Genomic DNA, 18586 nt, shown 5'->3' with positions numbered 1-18586 from the left:
TCTATTTGCCTTTCGCCATTTACATCCTTCGTATTACTTTCCCTTCGTTCTTTTCGTCTTCCGTGTCCTTCCTCCTCTCAGTTCATCGTCCTTTGTGTCCTTCGTGTACATCGTATTCTTTGAGTTCTTTGTCCCCTTCATTCTTCGTGTCCTTCGTCCTTCGTCTGCTTTGTCTTTGTACTCTTTCGACTTCTTCGTTCTTCATCCTTCGTCCTGCGTTCGTGGTCCTTTGCCTCCTTTGTCCTTTGTATCTTTGGTCTTCTTCGTCTTTCGTGTCCTTCGACCCTTCGTCCTTAGTCTCCTTCGTTCTTGGTGTCCTTGGTCCCTTTCTTCTTTCGTCCGATTTTTCTCCTTCGTCTTTCGTGTCTTTGGTCCTCTTCGTCCTTTGTGTCCTTCCTCCAACTCGTCTTTCGTCTCTTTCATACTTCGTGTTCTTCGTTCTTCGTGTCCTTCAATCTTCGTGTCCTTCGTCCTTCGTGTCCTTCATCCTTCGTGTCCTTCGTTCTTCGTGACCTTCGTGTCCTTCGCCCTTCGTCCTATTTTCAATTTGTCCTTCTTTACTCTTTATTCAATTCGTTCTTTGTAATTCACCCCTCGTACTTCGTTCTTCATCAACTTCGCACTTTTTATATTTCGTCTTTCGTTCTGCACGTCCTTTATCCTTCGTCAACTTCATCCTTGGTCCCCTTCGTCTTGGTCCCCATTGTTTCGTTCCCTTCGTTTTTCGTGAGTTTCGTCCTTCGTACTTCGTCTCCTTTTCCTCTTCGTTCATTGTCCTTCTTGTACTTCGCCCTTGGTATGCTTCGTATTATTCGTGTCCTTCGTCCCCCGTCTGCTTTGTCTTCATCCCCTTCGTCCTTTGTACTCCTCCGACTTCTTCATCCTCCCTGTCCTTCGTCCCCTTCGTCCGTCAACCCTTTCCTCCTCCATTCTTGATCCTTTTGTTCGCTTTCTCCGATTTGTCTGCTAAGTCCTTTGTTCTTTGTCCCCTTCACCCACTCGTCCTTTGTCCTGCTTCCCCTTCACCCTTCTTCCTTCACTCTTTCTTCAACTGGTTCTTCGTAATTCGCTCCTTATCCATCGTCCTTTGTCTCCTTCGCCCTTCGTTGCATTCGTCATTTGTACCCTTCGTTATTTGTACTCCCATGACTTCTCCGTTCTCCGTGTCCTTCGACCCCCTCGTTCTTCGTCCTTTGTCCTACGGCCCCTTGTGTCGTTTTTAATTCTTCGTTTTTTGTCCCTTTCAATCTTCGTCAAATTTGTCCGCTTCGTCCTCCGTCTTTCATTCGTACTTCTCGTCTTTCTTCCGCTTCGTCCCTATCATCTTTCGTCTCGTGTCCTTGGCCCCTCGTGTCTTTCGTTCTTCGTATCTTTCTTATCCTTCGTCCTTCGTCTGTATTGTCTTTCATCCGTTTCGTCCTTCGTCTCCTTTATTCTACGTCCCCTTCGTTCCTCGTTCTTCATCCCCTTCGCCCTGTTCTTCGTCCTTTGTGTTTTTGGACTTTTTCGTCCTTCGTGTCCTTCGTCTTTCGTCCTTCGTCTTTCGTCCTTCGTATTTTTCATCCTTCATGTCCTTCGCCTTTGGTGTCCTTCGTCCTTCGTATCCTTCGCCCTTCGTGTCCTTCGTCCTTAGTGTACTGCGTCCTTCGTGTACTTCGTCCTTAGTGTACTGCCTCCTTCGTGTAATCCGTCCTTAGTGTCCTTTGTCCTTCGTCTTTCGTATCTTTCATCCTTCGTGTCGTTCGTCGTTCGTCCTTCTTGCTCTTGGTCCTTCATATCTATCGTCCTCTGTCCTTCGTCCTTCGTGTCTTTCGTTCTCCGTGTCCTTCGTCCTCCGTGATTTTGGTCTTTCGTTCTTTGTATTCATTCGACTTCTTCGTCCTCCGTGTCTTTCATCCCCTTCGTTCATCGTCCTTTATCCTCTTCGCCCTTTGTCCTTCGTGTTTTAGTCTCCTTCGTCCTTCATGTTTTTAGTCTCCTGCGTCCTTCATGTCCTTAGCCCCTTGTGTCCTTCGTCATTGGTATTTTTCGTATCCTTGTCCTTCGTCTGTATTGTCTTTCATCCGTTTCGTCCTTCGTCTCCTTCATTGTTCGTTCCCTTCGTCCTTTGTATTCCTTCGACTTCTTCGTCCTCCGTATCCTTCGTCCCCCTTGTTCTTCGTTCTTCATCCCCTTCGTTCACTGTCCTTCGTGTCCTTTAGTCTCTTTCGTCCTTCGTGTCCTTCGTCCTTTGTATTCCTTCGACTCCTTCGTTCTCCTTGTCCTTCGTTCCCTTTGTTCTTCGTCCTTCATTCCCATCGCCCTTTGTCCTCCGTGTCTATTAGTCGCTTTCGTTCTTCATGTCGTTAGTCTCCTTCGTCTTTCGTGTCCTTAGCCCCTCCTGTCCTTCGCATCTTTCGTCTCGTTAGTCCTTCAACCCCTTCTTCCTCCGTTCTTGATCGTTTTGTTCCCTTCGTCCGATTTGTCCCCTTAGTCCTGTGCCCTTTGTCCCCTTCGCCCATTCGTCTTTAGTAATACTTCCCCTTCACCCTTCTTCCTTCACTTTTTCTTCAATTCATTCGTCGCAATTCGCCCTTTTTCGTTCGTCCATTTGAATCCTTCGTCCTTCGTTGCCTTCGTCAGTTGTCCCCTTCGTTATTTGTACTCCATCGAATTCCCCGTTTTCCGTCTGCTTCGTTCTCCTCGCTCTTCGTTCTCCGTCCTTCGCCTCCTTCGTCCTTCCGCCTCTTCGTCCTCCGTCTTTCATCCTTCGTCCTTCTTCACTTTCGTGCTTCGTGCTTCTCTCTTACTTCAATTCGTTGTCGGTAATTCACCCCTCGTAATTCGTCTTTCAATAGTATTTCGTCTTTCGTCCTTTACGCCTCACACCCTTCATCAACTTTGTCCTTCGTCCTCTTCGTTCCCTTTGCGCTTTGTCTCATTCGTACCATTCGTCCTTCTTCCGCTTCGTCTTTTGTCTCCTTCGTCGTCCGGCAGTTTCGTCCTTGGTACTTCATCCATTCCGTTCTGTTTGTTTTTCGTGTCCTTTGTTCTCTTTGTTCATCGTCTTTCGCGTCCTTCGTGTCCCTCGTCCTTCGTGTCCTTCGTCCTCCGTGTCCTTCGTCCTTCGTGTCCATCGTTCTTCGTCCTTTGTAATCCTTCGAACTCTTCGTCCTCCGTGTAATTCGTCTCCTTCGTTCTTCGTTTTTCATCCCCTTCAACCTTTGTACTTCGTGTCCTTTAGTCTCCTTCGTCCTTCACATCCTTTAGTCTCCTTCGTTCTTCATGTCTTTAGTCTCCTTCGTCCTTCGTGTCATGAGCCCCTCATGTTCTTCGTCCTTCGTATCTTTCGTATCCTTCGTCCTTCGTTTGTATTGGTTTTTATTCGTTTCGTCCTTCGTCTCCTTCAATGTTCGTCCCTATCGACCTTTGTATTTCTTCGACATCTTCGTCCTTAGTGTCCTTCTTCCTTCGTGTCCTTCGTTCTTCATCCCCTTCGTCCACTGTCCTTCGTGTCCTTTAGTCTCTTTCGTCCTTCTTGCCCTTAGTTCTTCGAGTCTTTCGTCCTTCGTGTTTTTCGCCCTTCGTCTCCTTCGTACTTCGTGTCCTTCGTACTTCGTCTCCTTCGTACTTCGTGTCCTTCGTCCTTCATGTCCTTCGTCCTTCGTGCTCTTTGCCTTTCGTGTCCCTCGTCTTTTGTATCATTCGTACCCTTCGCCCTTCGTGTTCTTTGCTTTTCGTGTCCCTCGTCCTTCGTATCTTTCGTATCCTTCGTCCTTCGTCTGTATTGTCTTTTATCCTTTCGTTCGATATTCGTGTCCTTCGTCCTTAGTGTACTGTGTCCTTAGAGTACTGTGTCCTTAGAGTACTGTGTCCTTAGAATACTGCGTGCTTTGTGTCCTTCGTCCTTAGTGTCCTTCGTCCTTCGTCCTTCTAGCCCTTGGTCCTCCGTGTCCTTCGTCCTTTGTGTCCTTCGTGTCCTTCGTCCTTTGTATTCCTTCGAAATCTTCGTCCTCCGTGTAATTCGTCTCCTTCGTTCTTTGTTTTTCATCCCTTTCAACCTTTGTCCTTCCTGTCGTTTAGGATATGAACCTTTAGTCTCCTTCGTCCTTCATGTCTCCTTCGTCCTTCGTGTCCTTCGTCCTCTTTGTTCTTCGTCCTTCATCTTCTTCGTTCTCTGTCCTTTGTGTCCTTTCGTCTCCTTCGTCCTTCGTGTCCTTTATCCTTCGTCTCCTTCGTCCTCCGTGTCCATCGTCCTTTGTATTCCTTCGACTTCTTCGATCCTCGTGTCCTTCGTTTCCTTCGTTCTTCGTCCTTCATTTCCATCACCCTTTGTCCTTCGTGTCCTTTAGTCTCTTTCGTTCTTCATGTCTTTAGTCTTCTGCGTCCTTCTTGTCCTTAGCCCCTCGTGTCCTTCGTCCTTCGCATCTCTCGTCTCCTTCGTCATTCAACCCCTTCGTCATTCAACCCTTTCGTGCTTCGTTCTTGATCCTTTGTTTTTTGTCCCTTTCGTTCTTCGTCAGATTTGTCCGCTTCGTCCTGCATTGTTTCTTTGTCCTTTTTGTCTTTCGTGTTTCATCCTTCTCTCTTCCTTCAATTCGTTTTTCTTAATTCACCCCTCGTATTTCGTTCTCCATCATTTGTCAAGTTCGTCCTTCGTCCCCATTGTCCTTGGTCCTCTTCATCTCCTTTAGCCTTCGTCAGTATCGTTCTTAGTACTTCGTTTTTTTCATATTGCGTGTCCATCGTTCTCTCCGTTCATCGCCCTTTGTCCTTCGTAAACTTCGTGTCCTTCGATTTCGTCTGCATGTCTTTCATCCGTTTCGTCCTTCGTCTCCTTCGTAATTCATGTCCTTCGTCCCCCGTCTTCTGTGACCTTTATTCTCTACGTTATCCTTTGGTCCCCTTTGTTCTTTGGGTCCTTCTTCCCTTTTTTTTGCACGAATTTTCCCCTTTGTCGTTCGTGTTTTTAGTCCCCTTCGTTCTTTGTGTCCTTCGTCCCTTTCTTCTTTCGTCCGATTTGTCCCCTTCGTATTTCCACCTCTTCGTCTTTCGTTTTGGGTCCTTCGTTCTCTGTTTTTGGTTCTTTTGTATGCTTCGTCCAAATAGTCTTTCCTCCTTCACTCTTACTTCAATTGGTTCATCGTAATTCGTCCCTTCGTATCCTTCGTGTCCTTCGTCTTCTCCACCATTCGCTTGCTTTGTTTTTCTGCTTCGTCCTTCGTCTCCTTCGTTTTTCCTATTCCTTTGGCCACTTCGTTCTCCGTGTCCTTCGTCCCCTTCGTTCTTCATCCTTCGTCCTTCGTCCTTCGCCTCTTTGGTCCTTCATGTCTTTAGTCTCCTTCGTCCTTCGTGTCCTTCGTCCCTTCGTCCTTCGTCCCTTCGTCTTTCGTCTCCTTCGAAATTCGTGTCCGTCGTCCTCCCGTCTTCCGTCTCCTTTGTGTTCTTCGTTTTCCGTCCTTCGTGTCTTTCGTTCTCCCCGTTCTTTATGTCCTTTGTCTCCTTTTTTAGGACGATTTTTCTCCTTCGTCCTACGTGTCTTTACTCCCCTTCGTCTCTTTCGTCCTTCCTGTCTTCCGTTCCCCTGTCCCACGTGCCCTTCGTCCTTTTTTTCTTCGTTCTTCGTGTCCTTCGTCATTCGCTTGCTTCGTTTTTCCGCTTCGTTCTTTGTATTCCTTTGACTACTTCGTTCTCCGTGTCCTTCGTCCCCTTCGTTCTTCGTGTCCTTCGTCCCTTCGTCCTTCGTCTCCTTCGAAATTTGTGTCCTTCGTCCACTCGTTCTGCGTCTTCTTTGTCCTCTTCGTTTTCCATCCTTCGTGTCTTTCGTTCCCTCCATTCTTTATGTCCTTCGTCCCTTTTTTTCGTTGAATTTTTCTCTTTCGTCCTTCGTGTCTTTAGTCCCCTTAGTCCTTTGTGTCCTTCGTCTCTTTCGTCCATCCTGTCTTCTGTCCCCCTCTCCCCCGTGTCCTTCGTCCCTTTCTTCTTTGGCCCGATTTGTTCCGTTTGTCCTTCGACACCTTCATCCCCCGGTTTGGTTTTTCGTTCTTTGTCCCTTTCGACTTCCCCCGTTTTTGCTCCTTTTATCCGTTTCGTCCAATTTTTTCGTTTCGTTCTTCGTCACCTTTGCCCATTCGTCCTCCTTCACACTTTATTCGTTCGTCCTGCAAGCCCTTCATCCTTCGTCAACCTCGTCCTTCGTCCCCTTCGTCCTTGTTCCTCAAGTTCCCTTTGCCCTTTGTCCCTTTCGACCTTCGCTCATTTCGTCATCATTTTCGTACTCTTCGTTCATCGCCTTTCTTGTTCTTCGCCATTCGTATCCTTCGTATCCTTCGTGTCCTTCGTCCCTCGTCTGCTTTGTTTTGCATCCGATTCGCCCTTCGTCTCCTTTGTTATTTGTCCCTTTCGCCTTTTGTACTCCATCGGCTTCTTCATTCTCCGTGTTCTTTGTCCCCTTCGTCCTCCGTTCTTGATCCTTTCGTTCGCTTTGTCCGATTTGCTCGCTTAGTCCTCCGTGGCCTTCGTCCCCTTCGTTCTTCGTCCTCCATACCCTTCACCCTGTCCTTCGTGTCCTTCATCCTTCGTGTCCTTCGTCTTTAGAGTCCTTCGTCCTTCGTGTTTTTCATTCTTCGTGTCCTTCGCCTTTGTTGTCTTTCGTCCTTCGTATCCTTCGTCCTTCGTGTTCGTCGACCTTAGTGTTCTGCGTCCTTCGTGTACTTCATCCTTAGAGTCCTTCGTCCTTGGTTCTTCTTGCCCTTGGTCTTTCATATCCTTCGTCCTCTGTGACCTTCGTCCTTCGCGTCTTTCGTTCTCCGTGTCCTTCGTCCTCCGTTTTCTTCATCTTTCGTCCTTTGTATTCCTTCGACTTTTTCGTCATCCGTGTCCTTCGTCCCCTTTGTTCTTCGTCCATTATCCCTTTCGCACTTTGCCCTTCGTGTTTTAGTCTCCTTCGTCCTTCGTGTCCTTAGCCCCTCGTGTCCTTCGTCATTCTTATCTTTCGTATTCTTCGCCCTTCGTCTGTATTTTATCCCTTTCGTTCTTTCGTTTCCTTCATTGTTCGTCCCCTTCGTCCTTTGTATTCTTTCGACTTCTTCGTCCTCCGTGTCCTTCGTCCCCTTCGTCCTTCGTCCTTCATCCCCTTCGCCCACGGTCCTTCGTGTCCTTTAATCTCCTTCGTCCTTCGTATCTTTGGTCTACTTCTTCCTTCGCGTCTTTAGTATACGTGTCCTTCCTGTCCTTCGTGTCCTTCGTCCTTCATGTCCTTCGCCGTTCGTGTTCTTCGCTTTTCGTGTCCCTCGTCCTTCGTATCTTTCGTATCCTTCGTCCTTCGTCTATATTGTCTTTTAGCCGTTTCGTCCTTCGTCTCCTTTCTTCTACGTCTCCTTCGTTCTTCGTCCTTCATCCCCTTCGCCCTGTCCTTCGTGTCATTTAGCTTCTTTCGTTCTTCGTGTTTTTAGTCTCCTTCGTCCTTCGCGTCCTTCGTGTCCTTCGTCTTTAGACTCCTTCGTGTCCTTCGCCTTTGGTGTCTTTCGTCCTTCGTACCCCCGATTTGTCCTCTTCGTCCTCGAAAGGACACGAAGAACACGAAGGATGATGGAGACGAAGGACACGAAGGACGAAGAAAACTAAAGACACGAAGGACGAAGGAAACCAAAGACACCAAGGACGAAAGAGACTAAAGGAGATGAAGAACAGATGGCAAAGGGGATGAAGGACGAAGAACAAAGGGGACGAACGATACGGAGGACGAAGAAGTCGAAGGAATACACAGGACGAACGGGATGAACAATGAAGGAGAGGAAGGACGAAACGGATGAAAAATAATACAGACGAAGGACGAAGGATACGAAAGATACGACGGACGAAAGACACGAGGGGCTAAGGACATGAAGGACGAAGGAGACTAAAGACATGAAGGACGAAGGAGACTAAAGGACACGATGGTCAAAGGGCAAAGGGGATGAAGGACGAAGAACGAAAGGGACGAATTACATAGAGGACGAAGAAGTCGAAGGAATACAAAGGACGAAAGACACAGAGGACGAAGGACACGGAGGACGAAGGACACGGAGTACGAAGGACACGGAGTACGAAGGACACGGAGAACGAAGGACACGAAAGACGAAGGATACGGAGGACTAAGGGGAAGAAGAACGAAGGACACGAAGGAAGAAGGACACTAAGGACGAAGGATGAAAAACACGAAGGACGAAGGAGACTAAAGGACACGAAGGACCGTGGGCGATGGGGATGAAGGACGAAGAACGTAGGGGAAGAAGGACACGGAGGACGAAGAAGTCGAAGGAATACAAAGGACGAAAGACCCAGAAGACGGAGGATGAAGGACATGGAGAACGAAGGACACGAAGGACGAAGGACACAAACGACGAAGGATACGAAAGACAAAGGGCAAGAAGGAGGAAGGGGAAGAAGGACGAAGGATGAAGTACGAACGACACGAAGGATCAAGGACACGATAGACGAAGGACACCAAAGGCGAAGGACGCGATGGATGAAAAATACGGAGGACGAAGGACTCAAAAGACGAAGGACACGAAGGACACGAAGGACGAAGGCACCCTTTCGCTCTTAGTCCTTCGTCCCCATGTCCTTCGTCCTTCTAGGATCTTGAGCAAAAATCTCGGGACCCCTTTTGTTTTATTTTTTGAAGTAGTTTGAAAGAATCTCAGGGGCCCCCTGTATTTTGTTTTTGAAGTAATTTGAAGGAGTTTCGGAGATCTCTAGTCTTGTTTTTGAAGTATTAAAACTTTCGGAAAACTTCTCTCGAAATAACCTTCGACCAATTTTTTTCTCATTGTTGTTTTAAACACACATCTGACCTTGTAGTGGCCAGCATTCAGGCAGGATTTCTATAATTTCGAACACCAAATAAACAAGTATCTTCTATACTTACAAGAAAATTGAAAATTTACTCAATGCGAAAAAAATCAGTTACATTTTCCTTATCTACCTCAACCGGTTATGTACATTTTTCTGTGACAAAGACAAAACCCTGACCCTTGTACAAATATTGACTCAATTTCGTTCCACTTCGCTGGATATAATTAACTCATCAGTTAAAATCTGACACAATAAAACTAAATTATCCCACGTAACCCTTGCTGCTCACAATAATCCTTCCATCCTGACACGCTTATCGAAAAATTCATCATCAGGTATTAAGATTACGCCGCCAAATGCACTTGACGGAAAACCAACAAGCTCACATCTGCTTCCATTCGATTTTCCAAAATTACCATCGGTGACGTCGTCTTTAAAAACGTCGAATTCAATTATGCACGTGCCAAAATCAAGAATAACCGCAAACAAAAAGTGTTTTTTCAGCTGCCGGCAGTCGTCCCGAGTTTTCCATCCTTGCAATAATTTGTTTTTGCGGGGTCTATTTTTAGACGGCGGAATTTTCATTTATGGAGCGAAGTTAGCTGGACTCGTTATGGGTTTATGGAAGCGTTTGTTGACAGGTCGGCGATAATTCACGATAGTAAAACGCGTTGTAAATTGCGAGTGAATATTTTTAGAAATGCATAACACGGGAAAATTATTGCTGATTAACAAACACATTGCCCGTCTGGTCAGCTTCACCGGCCGGATTTATGGCCAATCGGTTTCTAATAGACAACTGCGTTGTGGCGATATTTTCTGGGTTGTAATTTTTGAGACTTTTTTTCGTCAAAGCGTAATTCCTCTGTTTCATATTTCAGGCGAAACGTTCAGGAATATTTAACTTTATGTTTCATATTCCCTGCGTAATTTAGCCGTTCTCCGAGTCGGCTATTTTTCCACGCACTTTGTAACTTCAGGAAAGTGAACTTTCCGGGTCTCCGTCAATGGTTAGACGGTGAGCAATCGATCACAATCAAACGCCGTCCATACAATGTTGGGTCACGTGGAAAAATATCGTAATTCAATGTTAATAGCGTCATTAGGTGACCTTTCATGATAAATAAAAAATTCAAAGTCTCGGTAGAATAATAATAGTAATTACTTTTCATAAAGCGATTGTGTAGGAACTGCGAAGAGTTTTTGTGGATTATTTCGTACAAAGGAAATTCTCATTAGGAGGTAGGGTTATGTACTGTTGAATTATTAATGATGACTGTTAACATTGGTCACGGCTGTTTAGCCTGATTGGAAGTGATGTTTTTTGCGATTGGTTAAACCGGACGAATGTGTGTATTTTGCTGATTTTAAGACGATTCTTGTCTGAAATTAATGTTGGATCGAGGCATCCTTGGAGACGACGCACGTCGGTGATTAAACCAATTTTTAAACAGATTAGATAAAATAACTCTGAATTTGCAAAGAAAATTAATTAATTTAGTTAAAAAAAATCGTCTAGGAATTTATTAGTCACACTCAACGGTGATCTGATGCTTGTCAGTCAGGTCAGGTCAGCTCAAATCAGGTCAGATCAGGCCAGGTCTGGTCTGGTCAGGTCAACTTCGCTGAATTTGCTTCCCACACATTTCTATGAAAATAAAGCTGAAACAAAGAATTTTAAAATACGAGCGCAGCGAGCACTTTCAGGTTTAGGTTACAAACGTTCTGAACGTGCACTAAATTAATTAAAAAAAAGACAATCAATATTTCCTTATACAAATTTGTCATTTTAAACATGTCTTAAGTTTCATGTTGTGAAAAAAATTCTATACATTATAAAACAAAAAGGCAAAATATAAACCCCGCCCACCAAACCCTGTCTCAATTGTGAAGATTTTGCAGTTAAGCTCCGCCTTCTTGGTTAACGACGAATAGAAAAATCATCACAATTGAGATGGGGCGGGTGGGCGGGCTTAAGTTTTGCCTTAAACAATTTATAACATTCTGGACATTTCCAGTGTTTTTTTAAGCACTTAATGTCGGAAGGTCCTACTGTTCTATTTTTGAAAGAATTTGAAAAGATCTTGAGGACTTCTATTTTTTTAATTTCAAAGAATCTGCTGCTTTAAAAAAAAAAATTTTAGAAAATCTTTCGGGCTCTTAATAGATTTTTTAAGTATTTAACAGAATATCGGGAACCACTAGTGTTTTTTCTGAAAAAGTTTGAAAAAATCGCGGAAATAACAGTGGTTCTTTTTTATTTTGAAGGAACTTGAATAATTTTAAAGAAACAAGAGAATTTATAGTGATTTTTTTAATTTGAAAAAATTTAAAAGAATCGTCGCAGTCCCTAGTGTTTTTTTTTGTGAAAGAATTTGAAAACATTCCGTGGTGTTTCTTTTAATTTTGAAAGAATTTAGAACTTCAGAAGCATCTGGTGTTTTTTTATGAATTTAAAAGAATCTCGGGGATCCTTGGTGTTTTTAGTAAGAAGTGATAAGAACTTCTTACCTTTATTTTTTTTTTGAAAGAATTTTAAAATAATTTTGAGTGGTTGTAGTGGTTTTTTTTTTTTTTTAATTTAAAATATCTCAGTAGCCTCTTGTGTTTAACAAGGATTTAAAAGATTTTCGGGGATTCCAAGAATTTTTTTGGGAATTAATAAATATCTAGCGAATCTAGTGTGTTTTTGTAAGAAATATTTAAATTTTCGCTTTTTCGATTTCTCAATTTCTCGATTATTTGATTTTTTGGTTTTCAACTCTTGGTTCCTCGATTTTTCGATTTTTGAGTTTTTCAGTTTTTCGATTTTTCAGGTTTTCGATATTTCACTTTGGGATTTTTCATTTAGATTCTTCAATTGTTCGACTTTTTATGTTTCGATTTCTCGATTCCTTGAAAAATGATAAAATTTAATTTTGCGAATTTAATTTTTATGACAACCTCATTGGTAACATGGACGAAAGGTACGTAGGAGGAAGGGGACGATGGACGAAGGGGACAAAGGACGAAGGGGCAAAGGACGTACGCCAAAGAGAACAAAGGACGAAAAAGACGCAGGACAAAATACGAAGGACGAAGGACAAATTACGACGAAGGGGACGACAGGGACGAAAGACGAACGGGTCGAAAAACAAAAGGGACGAAGAGGACTAAAAGAACGAAGAGGACGAAAATTTCGAAGGATACGAATGACTGAAAGGACGAAGGAGGAGAGGGACGAATGATGCGAAAGACGCAAGGGACTAAGAACAAAAAAAGAAATGGATGAAAGACACAAAGAACGAAGGGAACGAAGGACACGAATAAGACGAAGAAGAATAAGGACGAAGGGAATAAAGGTTACGAAAGACGAAAAAGACTGAAGACACGAAAAATGAAGAGGGTTAAAGAACGAAAGGGACGAAGGACACGGAGGACGAAAAGGTCGGAGGAGTACAAGGGACGAAGAAGTTCGAAGAGGACGAAGAACAAAGGACACGAATGATGAAGGGACGAAGGACACGAAGAACACGAAAGATGAAGGGCACGGAGGACGATGAACGAAGAGAACCGAGGACACAGAAGACGAAAAGAATGAAGGGAAGGAAAGACGAAAGGAACGAAATAAGATGGGGCCGAAAAAGGGAGAGGACGAAGGATGAATGAGACGAAGGACACAAGACAAAAGGGACGAAGGGTAAAGAACAAACGGTACGAATGACCAAAAGGACGAAGGACTATAGGAACAAAGGTTGCGAAGGACAAAGTGGACTGAGGGCAGAGGCACCGAAAGAGACGAATAAGACGAAGGAGAAGAAGGACTAAGGGAATAAAGGTCACGAAAGACGAAAAAGACTGAAGACACCAAAAGATGAAGAAGGTTAAGGACGAAAGATACGGAGGACGAAAAGGTCGAAGGGGTACAAGGGACGAAGAAGCTCGAAGAGGACGAAGAATAAAGGACACGAATGATGAAGGGACGAAGGACACGAAGAACACGAAAGATGAAGGGCACGAAGGACGATGAACGAAGAGAACGAAGGACACAGAAGACGAAAAGAATGAAAGGAAGGAAAGACAAAAGGAACGAAATAAGATGGGGGCGAAAAAGGAAAGGGACGAAGGATGAAGGGAACGAAGAACAAAAGACAAAAGGGACGTAGAGCAAAGGACAAACGAGACGAAAGCCGGAGAACGAAGGGAACGAAGGACGAAGAATCAAGTGTGAAGGGCAATGGACGAAGGAGACGAAGAACGAAGGTTACGAAGGGGACGACAGTGACGAAAAACGAACGGGTCGAAAAACAAAGGGGACGAGGGGGACTAAAAGGACGAAAAGGACGAAAGTTTAGAAGGATACGAATGACCAAAAGGACGAAGGACGAGAGGAACGAAGGATACGAAGGACGCAGGGGACTAAGAACAAAAAAAACAAATGGATGAAGGACACAAAGAACGAAGGGAACGAAGTATACGAATAAGATGAACGAGAAGAAGGACGAAGGGAATAAAGGTCACGAAAGACGAAAAATACTGAAGACACGAAAGTTGAAGAAGGTTATGGACGAAGGATACGAAAGTGGAAGACCGAAGTGGACGAAGGACACGGAGGACGAAAAGGTCTTAGGGACGAAGAAGCTTGAAGAGGACGAAGAACAAAGGGCACGAATGATGAAGGGACGAAGGACGCGAAGAACACGAAAGATGAAGGGCACGAAGGACGATGAACGAAGAGAACGAAGGACACAGAAGACGAAAAGAATGAAGGGAAGGAAAGACAAAAAGAACAAAATAAGATGGATGCGAAAAAGGAAGGGGCGAAGGATGAAGGGGACGAAGGACAAAAGACAAAAGGGACGTAGGGCAAACGGGACCAAAGCCGAAGAACGAAGGGAACGAAGGACGAAGAACCAAGTGTGAAGGGCGATGGACGATGGAGACGAAGAACGAATGTTGCGAAGGGGACGACAGGGACGAACGACGAACGGGTCGAAAAACAAAGGGCACGAAGAGGACGAAAATTTCGAAGGATACGAAAGACCAAAAGGACGAAGGACGAGAGGAACAAAGGATGCGAAGAACGCAGCGGACTAAAAACAAAAAAAAACAAATGGATGAAGGACACGAAGGACACAGAAGACGAAAAGAATGAAGGGAAGGAAAGACAAAAGGAACGAAATAAGATAGGGGCGCAAAAAGAAGGGGACGAACTATAGTAATCGAGTCCATCTGTCGAATTGCCACTTTCATGACATGTCATGACCTCTAGAGTACGAAACAAGTGGTCTGTCATCTCTGTCTGTCTGTCCGTTCGTCTGTCTGTCTGTCTGTCTGTCCGTTCGTCTGTCTCTCTGTCTGTCTGTCTATCTGTCTCTCTGTCTGTCTGCCTGTCTGTCTGTTTGTGTGGTGTCTGTATCCATTTTTATTAGACACGTAATCTCCGAAACTACTGGACCGATTGTTATCAAAGTCGAAAAATTAAAAATTTGGGAATTCGAAAAATAGGGAAATCATGAATTCGAGAAATGTAGAAATCGGAAAACTGGAATTCAAGAACTCAAAAAATTGAACCATCGAAACACTTAAAAATTGAAAAATCAATATATCGAAAATCGAAAAATCGAAAAATCCAAAAATCGGGAATCGAAAATCGTAAAATCGTACAATCGAAGACACGAAAATTTAAGAAATCAAAATTCGAAAAATAAAAATGAAAATTGAAAAAATCTAAAAATAGAGAAATGTAGAAATCGAGAAAATTGGAATTCGAGTACTCAAAAACTTGAACCATGGAAAAATTAAAAATGAAAAAATCGAAATACCAAAAATCAAAAAATCGAAAAACCCAAAAATCGGATATCCTAAATAGAAAAATCGTATATTCGAAAAAACGAAAATTTGAGAACTAAAAATTCGAAAAATCAAAATGAAAATTCAAAAAATCGAAAAATAGAGAAATCGAGGAGAAATCGAGAAATTGAAAAATTATAAATTTGGGAATTCGAAAATCGGGAAATCGTGATTTCGAGAAATGTACAAATCGAGAAAACTAGAAGTTGAACTGAAAAATAGAAAAATCGATATATCGAAAAATCAAAAAATCGGGGTTCGGAAATCGAAAAATCGTCTAATCGAAAAAACGGAAATTTGAAAACTAAAAATTCGATAAATCAGAACAAAAATTCATAAAATCGAAAAATAGAGAAATCGAGAAATGTAAAAAAATTTAACCATTGAAAAACTGAAAAATGGAAAAATCGAAAATTGAAAAGCTGAAAAATCCAAAAATCGGGGACCGAAAATCAAAAATCTAAAAATAGAGAAATCGAAAAATTGAAAATAGAGAAATTGAAAAATGATAATATTGGGAATTCGAAAAATGGGGAAATCATGTTGTATTCGAGAATGTAGAAATGGGGAAAACTAGAATTCGAGAACTCAAAAAATTGTACCATCGAAAACTCAAAAATCGAAATATCGAAAATCAAAAAAATCGAAAAATCGTACAACCGAAGAAACGAAAATTTGGAAACCAGAAATTTGAAAAATCAAAATGAATATTCAAAAAATCGAAAAATAGGAAAATCTAGAAATTGAAAATCGGGAAATCGTGAAATCAAGAAAACTATAGTTTTTATTGGAGAACTCAAAAAATTGAACCATCGAAAAACTGAAAAATGGAAATATCGAAAATCAAAAAATCGAAAAATCAAAGACCGAAAATCGAAAATCGTACAATCGACAAATCGAAAATTTGAGAACTAAAAATTCGAAAAATCAAAATTCAAATTAAAAAAATCGAAAAATACAGAAATTGAGAAATTGCAAAATTGGGAATTCGAAAAATCGGGAAATCGTGAAATCGAGAAATGCAGAAATCCAGAAAACTAGAATTCGAGAATTCTTGACAATGGAAAATATGAAAGTCGCATAAACGAAAGAACGAAAATTTGAGAACACAAAATTCGAAAAATCAAAATGAAAATTCAGGAAATCGAGAATAAAGAAATCGAGAAATTGAAAATAGAGAAATCAAAAAATTAAAAATTGTAAATTCGAAAAATCGGGAAATTGTGAAATCGAGAAAACTAAAATTCGAGAATTCAAAAAAAATTGAAGCATGGAAAAACTGAAAATTCGAAATACGGAAAAAACAAAAATTTGAGAACTAAAACTTCAAAACATTGAAATGAAAATTAAAAAAATTGAAAAATAGAGAAATCTAGAAATCTTGAAACTGCAACTTAGGAAAATCATGTAAATGGTTAAACGCTAACTAAATTTGGCTAATCATCCCCACCACCAATAAGATGACGTCATCTCCAAAATTCTCATTTTTCAGGATCATTTAAATCACGTGAAAAGACGCATTTATTTGAAACTTTATATAACGTAGTTCCTGATTTAAAAAATCTTCTTATGTTCCTTGCTTATTATTTATTCCCAAACATCGCCCCCCTCTTCAGAAAGACAAATGGGTTACGTTCCTCAAAGTGAAATATCACGTACAACATTTAATAAAGCATCCAACACATCAAAAAGAATATAAGGAAAAATTTCCCTCTTTCATTAAGATTCATAAAACCTCTACAGGTATCCAATTTCCTGCATGCAATCATTCCGTGGCGCAATTTCCTTCCTCTTGCAGAAGAATAAAAGTCGTTTTTTCAGATAATTTTTCGCCAAGATCGCGGAAAAATTAAGTTCCTTGATTAAAAATAGGTCTACCTATAAAAATGCACAAAACAGTTTTTATAGTGGGCTAGGAAATTTATTAATAAAACGATGATTGTAGCTTTATTTGACAGTTATTTGACCGTAACTGTCAAACTAAAAAAGCTTGCCAACATATTTTTTTTAACATTAAATTCCAAAGCTTGCAAAATCGCTACAAAGTGGCCAAACCGCACCAGAATCTGCAATTTTTTAACGACCTCCATAAAACCACTTCTAGTGCACAACCTGAAAAAATCCTCCACCTGTTCGTCCTCGCAGCGCGCGCGTTCGCATTCTTGAGCGCACACTGAGCGCTCTTCGCTCCAGTCCTGCAAGCGCACCGCTTGTAGCAGCAGGAATCCGCGCCGCGATCCTGCCATGTCCTGCAAACTCTCGCGATCAGTTCGGTTCGGGTAAGTCGCAACAATGAGTGAGCTCGGGGGAAACCCCAACAACACGAGCCAGTGCAGCGAGGAGTTCCTGGGTCCCCAGAGAGACAGCCTCTACATCGTCGTCCCCATCATCGTCGTCTACGTGGTGATCTTCCTCACGGGCACCATCGGCAACATCAGCACCTGCATCGTGATCGCGCGGAACAAGTCCATGCACACCGCCACCAACTACTACCTGTTCAGCCTGGCCATCTCCGACCTGCTGTTGCTGGTGTCGGGCCTGCCCCAGGAGATCTACCTGATCTACTCGCGCTACCCCTACGTGTTCGGGAGCACGTTCTGCTTCCTGCGGGGGATGTTCGCGGAGACCTCCGCCAACGCCACGGTGCTGACGATCACCGCCTTCACCGTCGAGCGGTACCTGGCGATTTGCCACCCCTTCTTGTCGCACACGCTGTCGAAGCTGTCCAGGGCGGTGAAGCTCATCCTGGTGATCTGGCTGGTGGCGGTGGGGTCGGCGGTGCCGCAGGCCATGCAGTTCCAGCTGGTGGGACCCCCGGATTGTGAGCTGTGCCTTTTTGCCGAACCCATCATCGAACACTCGTTTGAAGTGTCCACGTTGTTGTTCTTCGTCCTGCCGATGAGTTTGATTACGGTGCTGTATGTGCTGATCGGGCAGAAGCTGAAGAGTTCGACGATGATGAAGAAGAGGAATGTGCTGGGGAACACGAACGCGAGGGGGCAGAGCAGGTCGTCGAGGAAGGTGGTGAAGATGCTGGGTGAGTTTCAAGGTTCTGTGGTTACTTTCAAGTTTTGCTGGTTATTCTCGATTAAACTAATTGTTGTAATACTCTTATTTTCGATACTTTTATTTTTAAAATGTCAGGCTTATGCATTTACAAGGTTGTCTAGGATTGAGAAAAAGTTGGGTTTTACTTTAAAAAATCAACAATGATGTGAATGCGCAAGAATGGTGATAAAAACTCGATTTAAATTTTTGCTGATGTATTGGGATTTTTCATTGGGAAATGGTTTGATTCTAATATTAGACTTCCGTTTTTAAAGTTTCTATAAAAAATACACTTTGTTATTATACTTTTGATTTCGCTTTAAATCGTACAAGAAGAAGTTTACCTTTTTTCTGCGAAGCCTTATGAACAAGAAATAGCCCCGCCCACCCACCCCTCTCTTAATTTTAATAACTTCCCTTAATATTATGAATTAATGACATTATTATCTTATTAGAACCTCCCCTACATCCGTTTAACCGTTGGTGAGAAAATCGATAAATTGTAAATAATATATCTAGAAAGCATTCAGCTGGTGTTAAATAAGCATCCCATACATGAAAATTATATTTACAAAGTAATATTAATCATACTCCGCCCACTCACACGAACTCCACGTTAATAAATCATTTCATTGGCCCAGAGAAGAGAGGCGGTGTTTCTAATTGTAGCATGTTTTGTCTAATTTACATAATTTTTGAATATTTCTGTATAAACGCTAATGATAAAGTCGTTTTTCGAATAAAAATTAAAATTTCATAACAATCAATAAAATAAAAAAATCGATCAGTATAAAATTAAACTCCCGTCTCAGAGCCAATAAAATGAACGATCAAAAGGGAGTAGGGGTGGGTGGGTGGGGCCACTTGTTTTAAATCTTAGATTCTACCT

The 18586-nt window shown here is 42.6% G+C and overlaps 7 protein-coding genes across 7 annotated transcripts in view; 3 read left to right on the top strand and 4 right to left on the bottom strand.

The window, feature by feature from the left end:
- Positions 1 to 82: 82 nt before the first annotated feature.
- On the bottom strand, positions 83 to 772 carry LOC135129794 (splicing regulatory glutamine/lysine-rich protein 1-like). Its single transcript, XM_064057043.1, has 2 exons — positions 601 to 772; positions 83 to 396 (listed from the first exon to the last, which is right to left on the bottom strand). Exons 1-2 carry the CDS (start codon positions 770 to 772, stop codon positions 83 to 85), a joined length of 486 nt encoding a protein of 161 aa, XP_063913113.1.
- Positions 773 to 1435: 663 nt separating this feature from the next.
- LOC135129793 (nucleolar protein 58-like) lies at positions 1436 to 2298 on the bottom strand. Its single transcript, XM_064057042.1, has 2 exons — positions 2183 to 2298; positions 1436 to 1676 (listed from the first exon to the last, which is right to left on the bottom strand). Exons 1-2 carry the CDS (start codon positions 2296 to 2298, stop codon positions 1436 to 1438), a joined length of 357 nt encoding a protein of 118 aa, XP_063913112.1.
- Positions 2299 to 5613: 3315 nt separating this feature from the next.
- LOC135129792 (uncharacterized protein DDB_G0283697-like) lies at positions 5614 to 6155 on the bottom strand. The gene is made up of 2 exons (XM_064057041.1): positions 6101 to 6155; positions 5614 to 6056 (listed from the first exon to the last, which is right to left on the bottom strand). The coding sequence occupies exons 1-2, from the start codon at positions 6153 to 6155 to the stop codon at positions 5614 to 5616; spliced, it is 498 nt and encodes a 165-aa protein (XP_063913111.1).
- Positions 6156 to 6740: 585 nt separating this feature from the next.
- On the bottom strand, positions 6741 to 7378 carry LOC135129791 (putative uncharacterized protein DDB_G0292636). Its single transcript, XM_064057040.1, has 2 exons — positions 7199 to 7378; positions 6741 to 7091 (listed from the first exon to the last, which is right to left on the bottom strand). Exons 1-2 carry the CDS (start codon positions 7376 to 7378, stop codon positions 6741 to 6743), a joined length of 531 nt encoding a protein of 176 aa, XP_063913110.1.
- Positions 7379 to 12924: 5546 nt separating this feature from the next.
- Positions 12925 to 13242, top strand: LOC135129790 (sperm protamine P1-like). Its single transcript, XM_064057039.1, has one exon. It carries the CDS (start codon positions 12925 to 12927, stop codon positions 13240 to 13242), a length of 318 nt encoding a protein of 105 aa, XP_063913109.1.
- Positions 13243 to 13281: 39 nt separating this feature from the next.
- On the top strand, positions 13282 to 13719 carry LOC135129789 (uncharacterized). The gene has a single exon (XM_064057038.1). It carries the CDS (start codon positions 13282 to 13284, stop codon positions 13717 to 13719), a length of 438 nt encoding a protein of 145 aa, XP_063913108.1.
- Positions 13720 to 16835: 3116 nt separating this feature from the next.
- Positions 16836 to 18586, top strand: part of LOC135129588 (pyrokinin-1 receptor-like) — a 131327-nt gene continuing 129576 nt past the window's right edge. The window contains exon 1 of the mRNA XM_064056770.1: positions 16836 to 17686. Within this exon, the coding sequence (XP_063912840.1) occupies positions 16942 to 17686 (745 nt within the window). The 5' untranslated portion in view covers positions 16836 to 16941. The remainder of the gene's footprint in view (positions 17687 to 18586) is intronic.

This window comes from Zophobas morio, unplaced genomic scaffold, assembly GCF_036711695.1.
Source record: "Zophobas morio isolate AGI-343-1 ecotype UQ-CSIRO unplaced genomic scaffold, CSIRO_AGI_Zmor_V1 ptg000016l, whole genome shotgun sequence".
Lineage (NCBI taxonomy): Eukaryota > Metazoa > Arthropoda > Insecta > Coleoptera > Tenebrionidae > Zophobas > Zophobas morio.
This window is presented reverse-complemented; position numbering and strand designations above follow the sequence as displayed.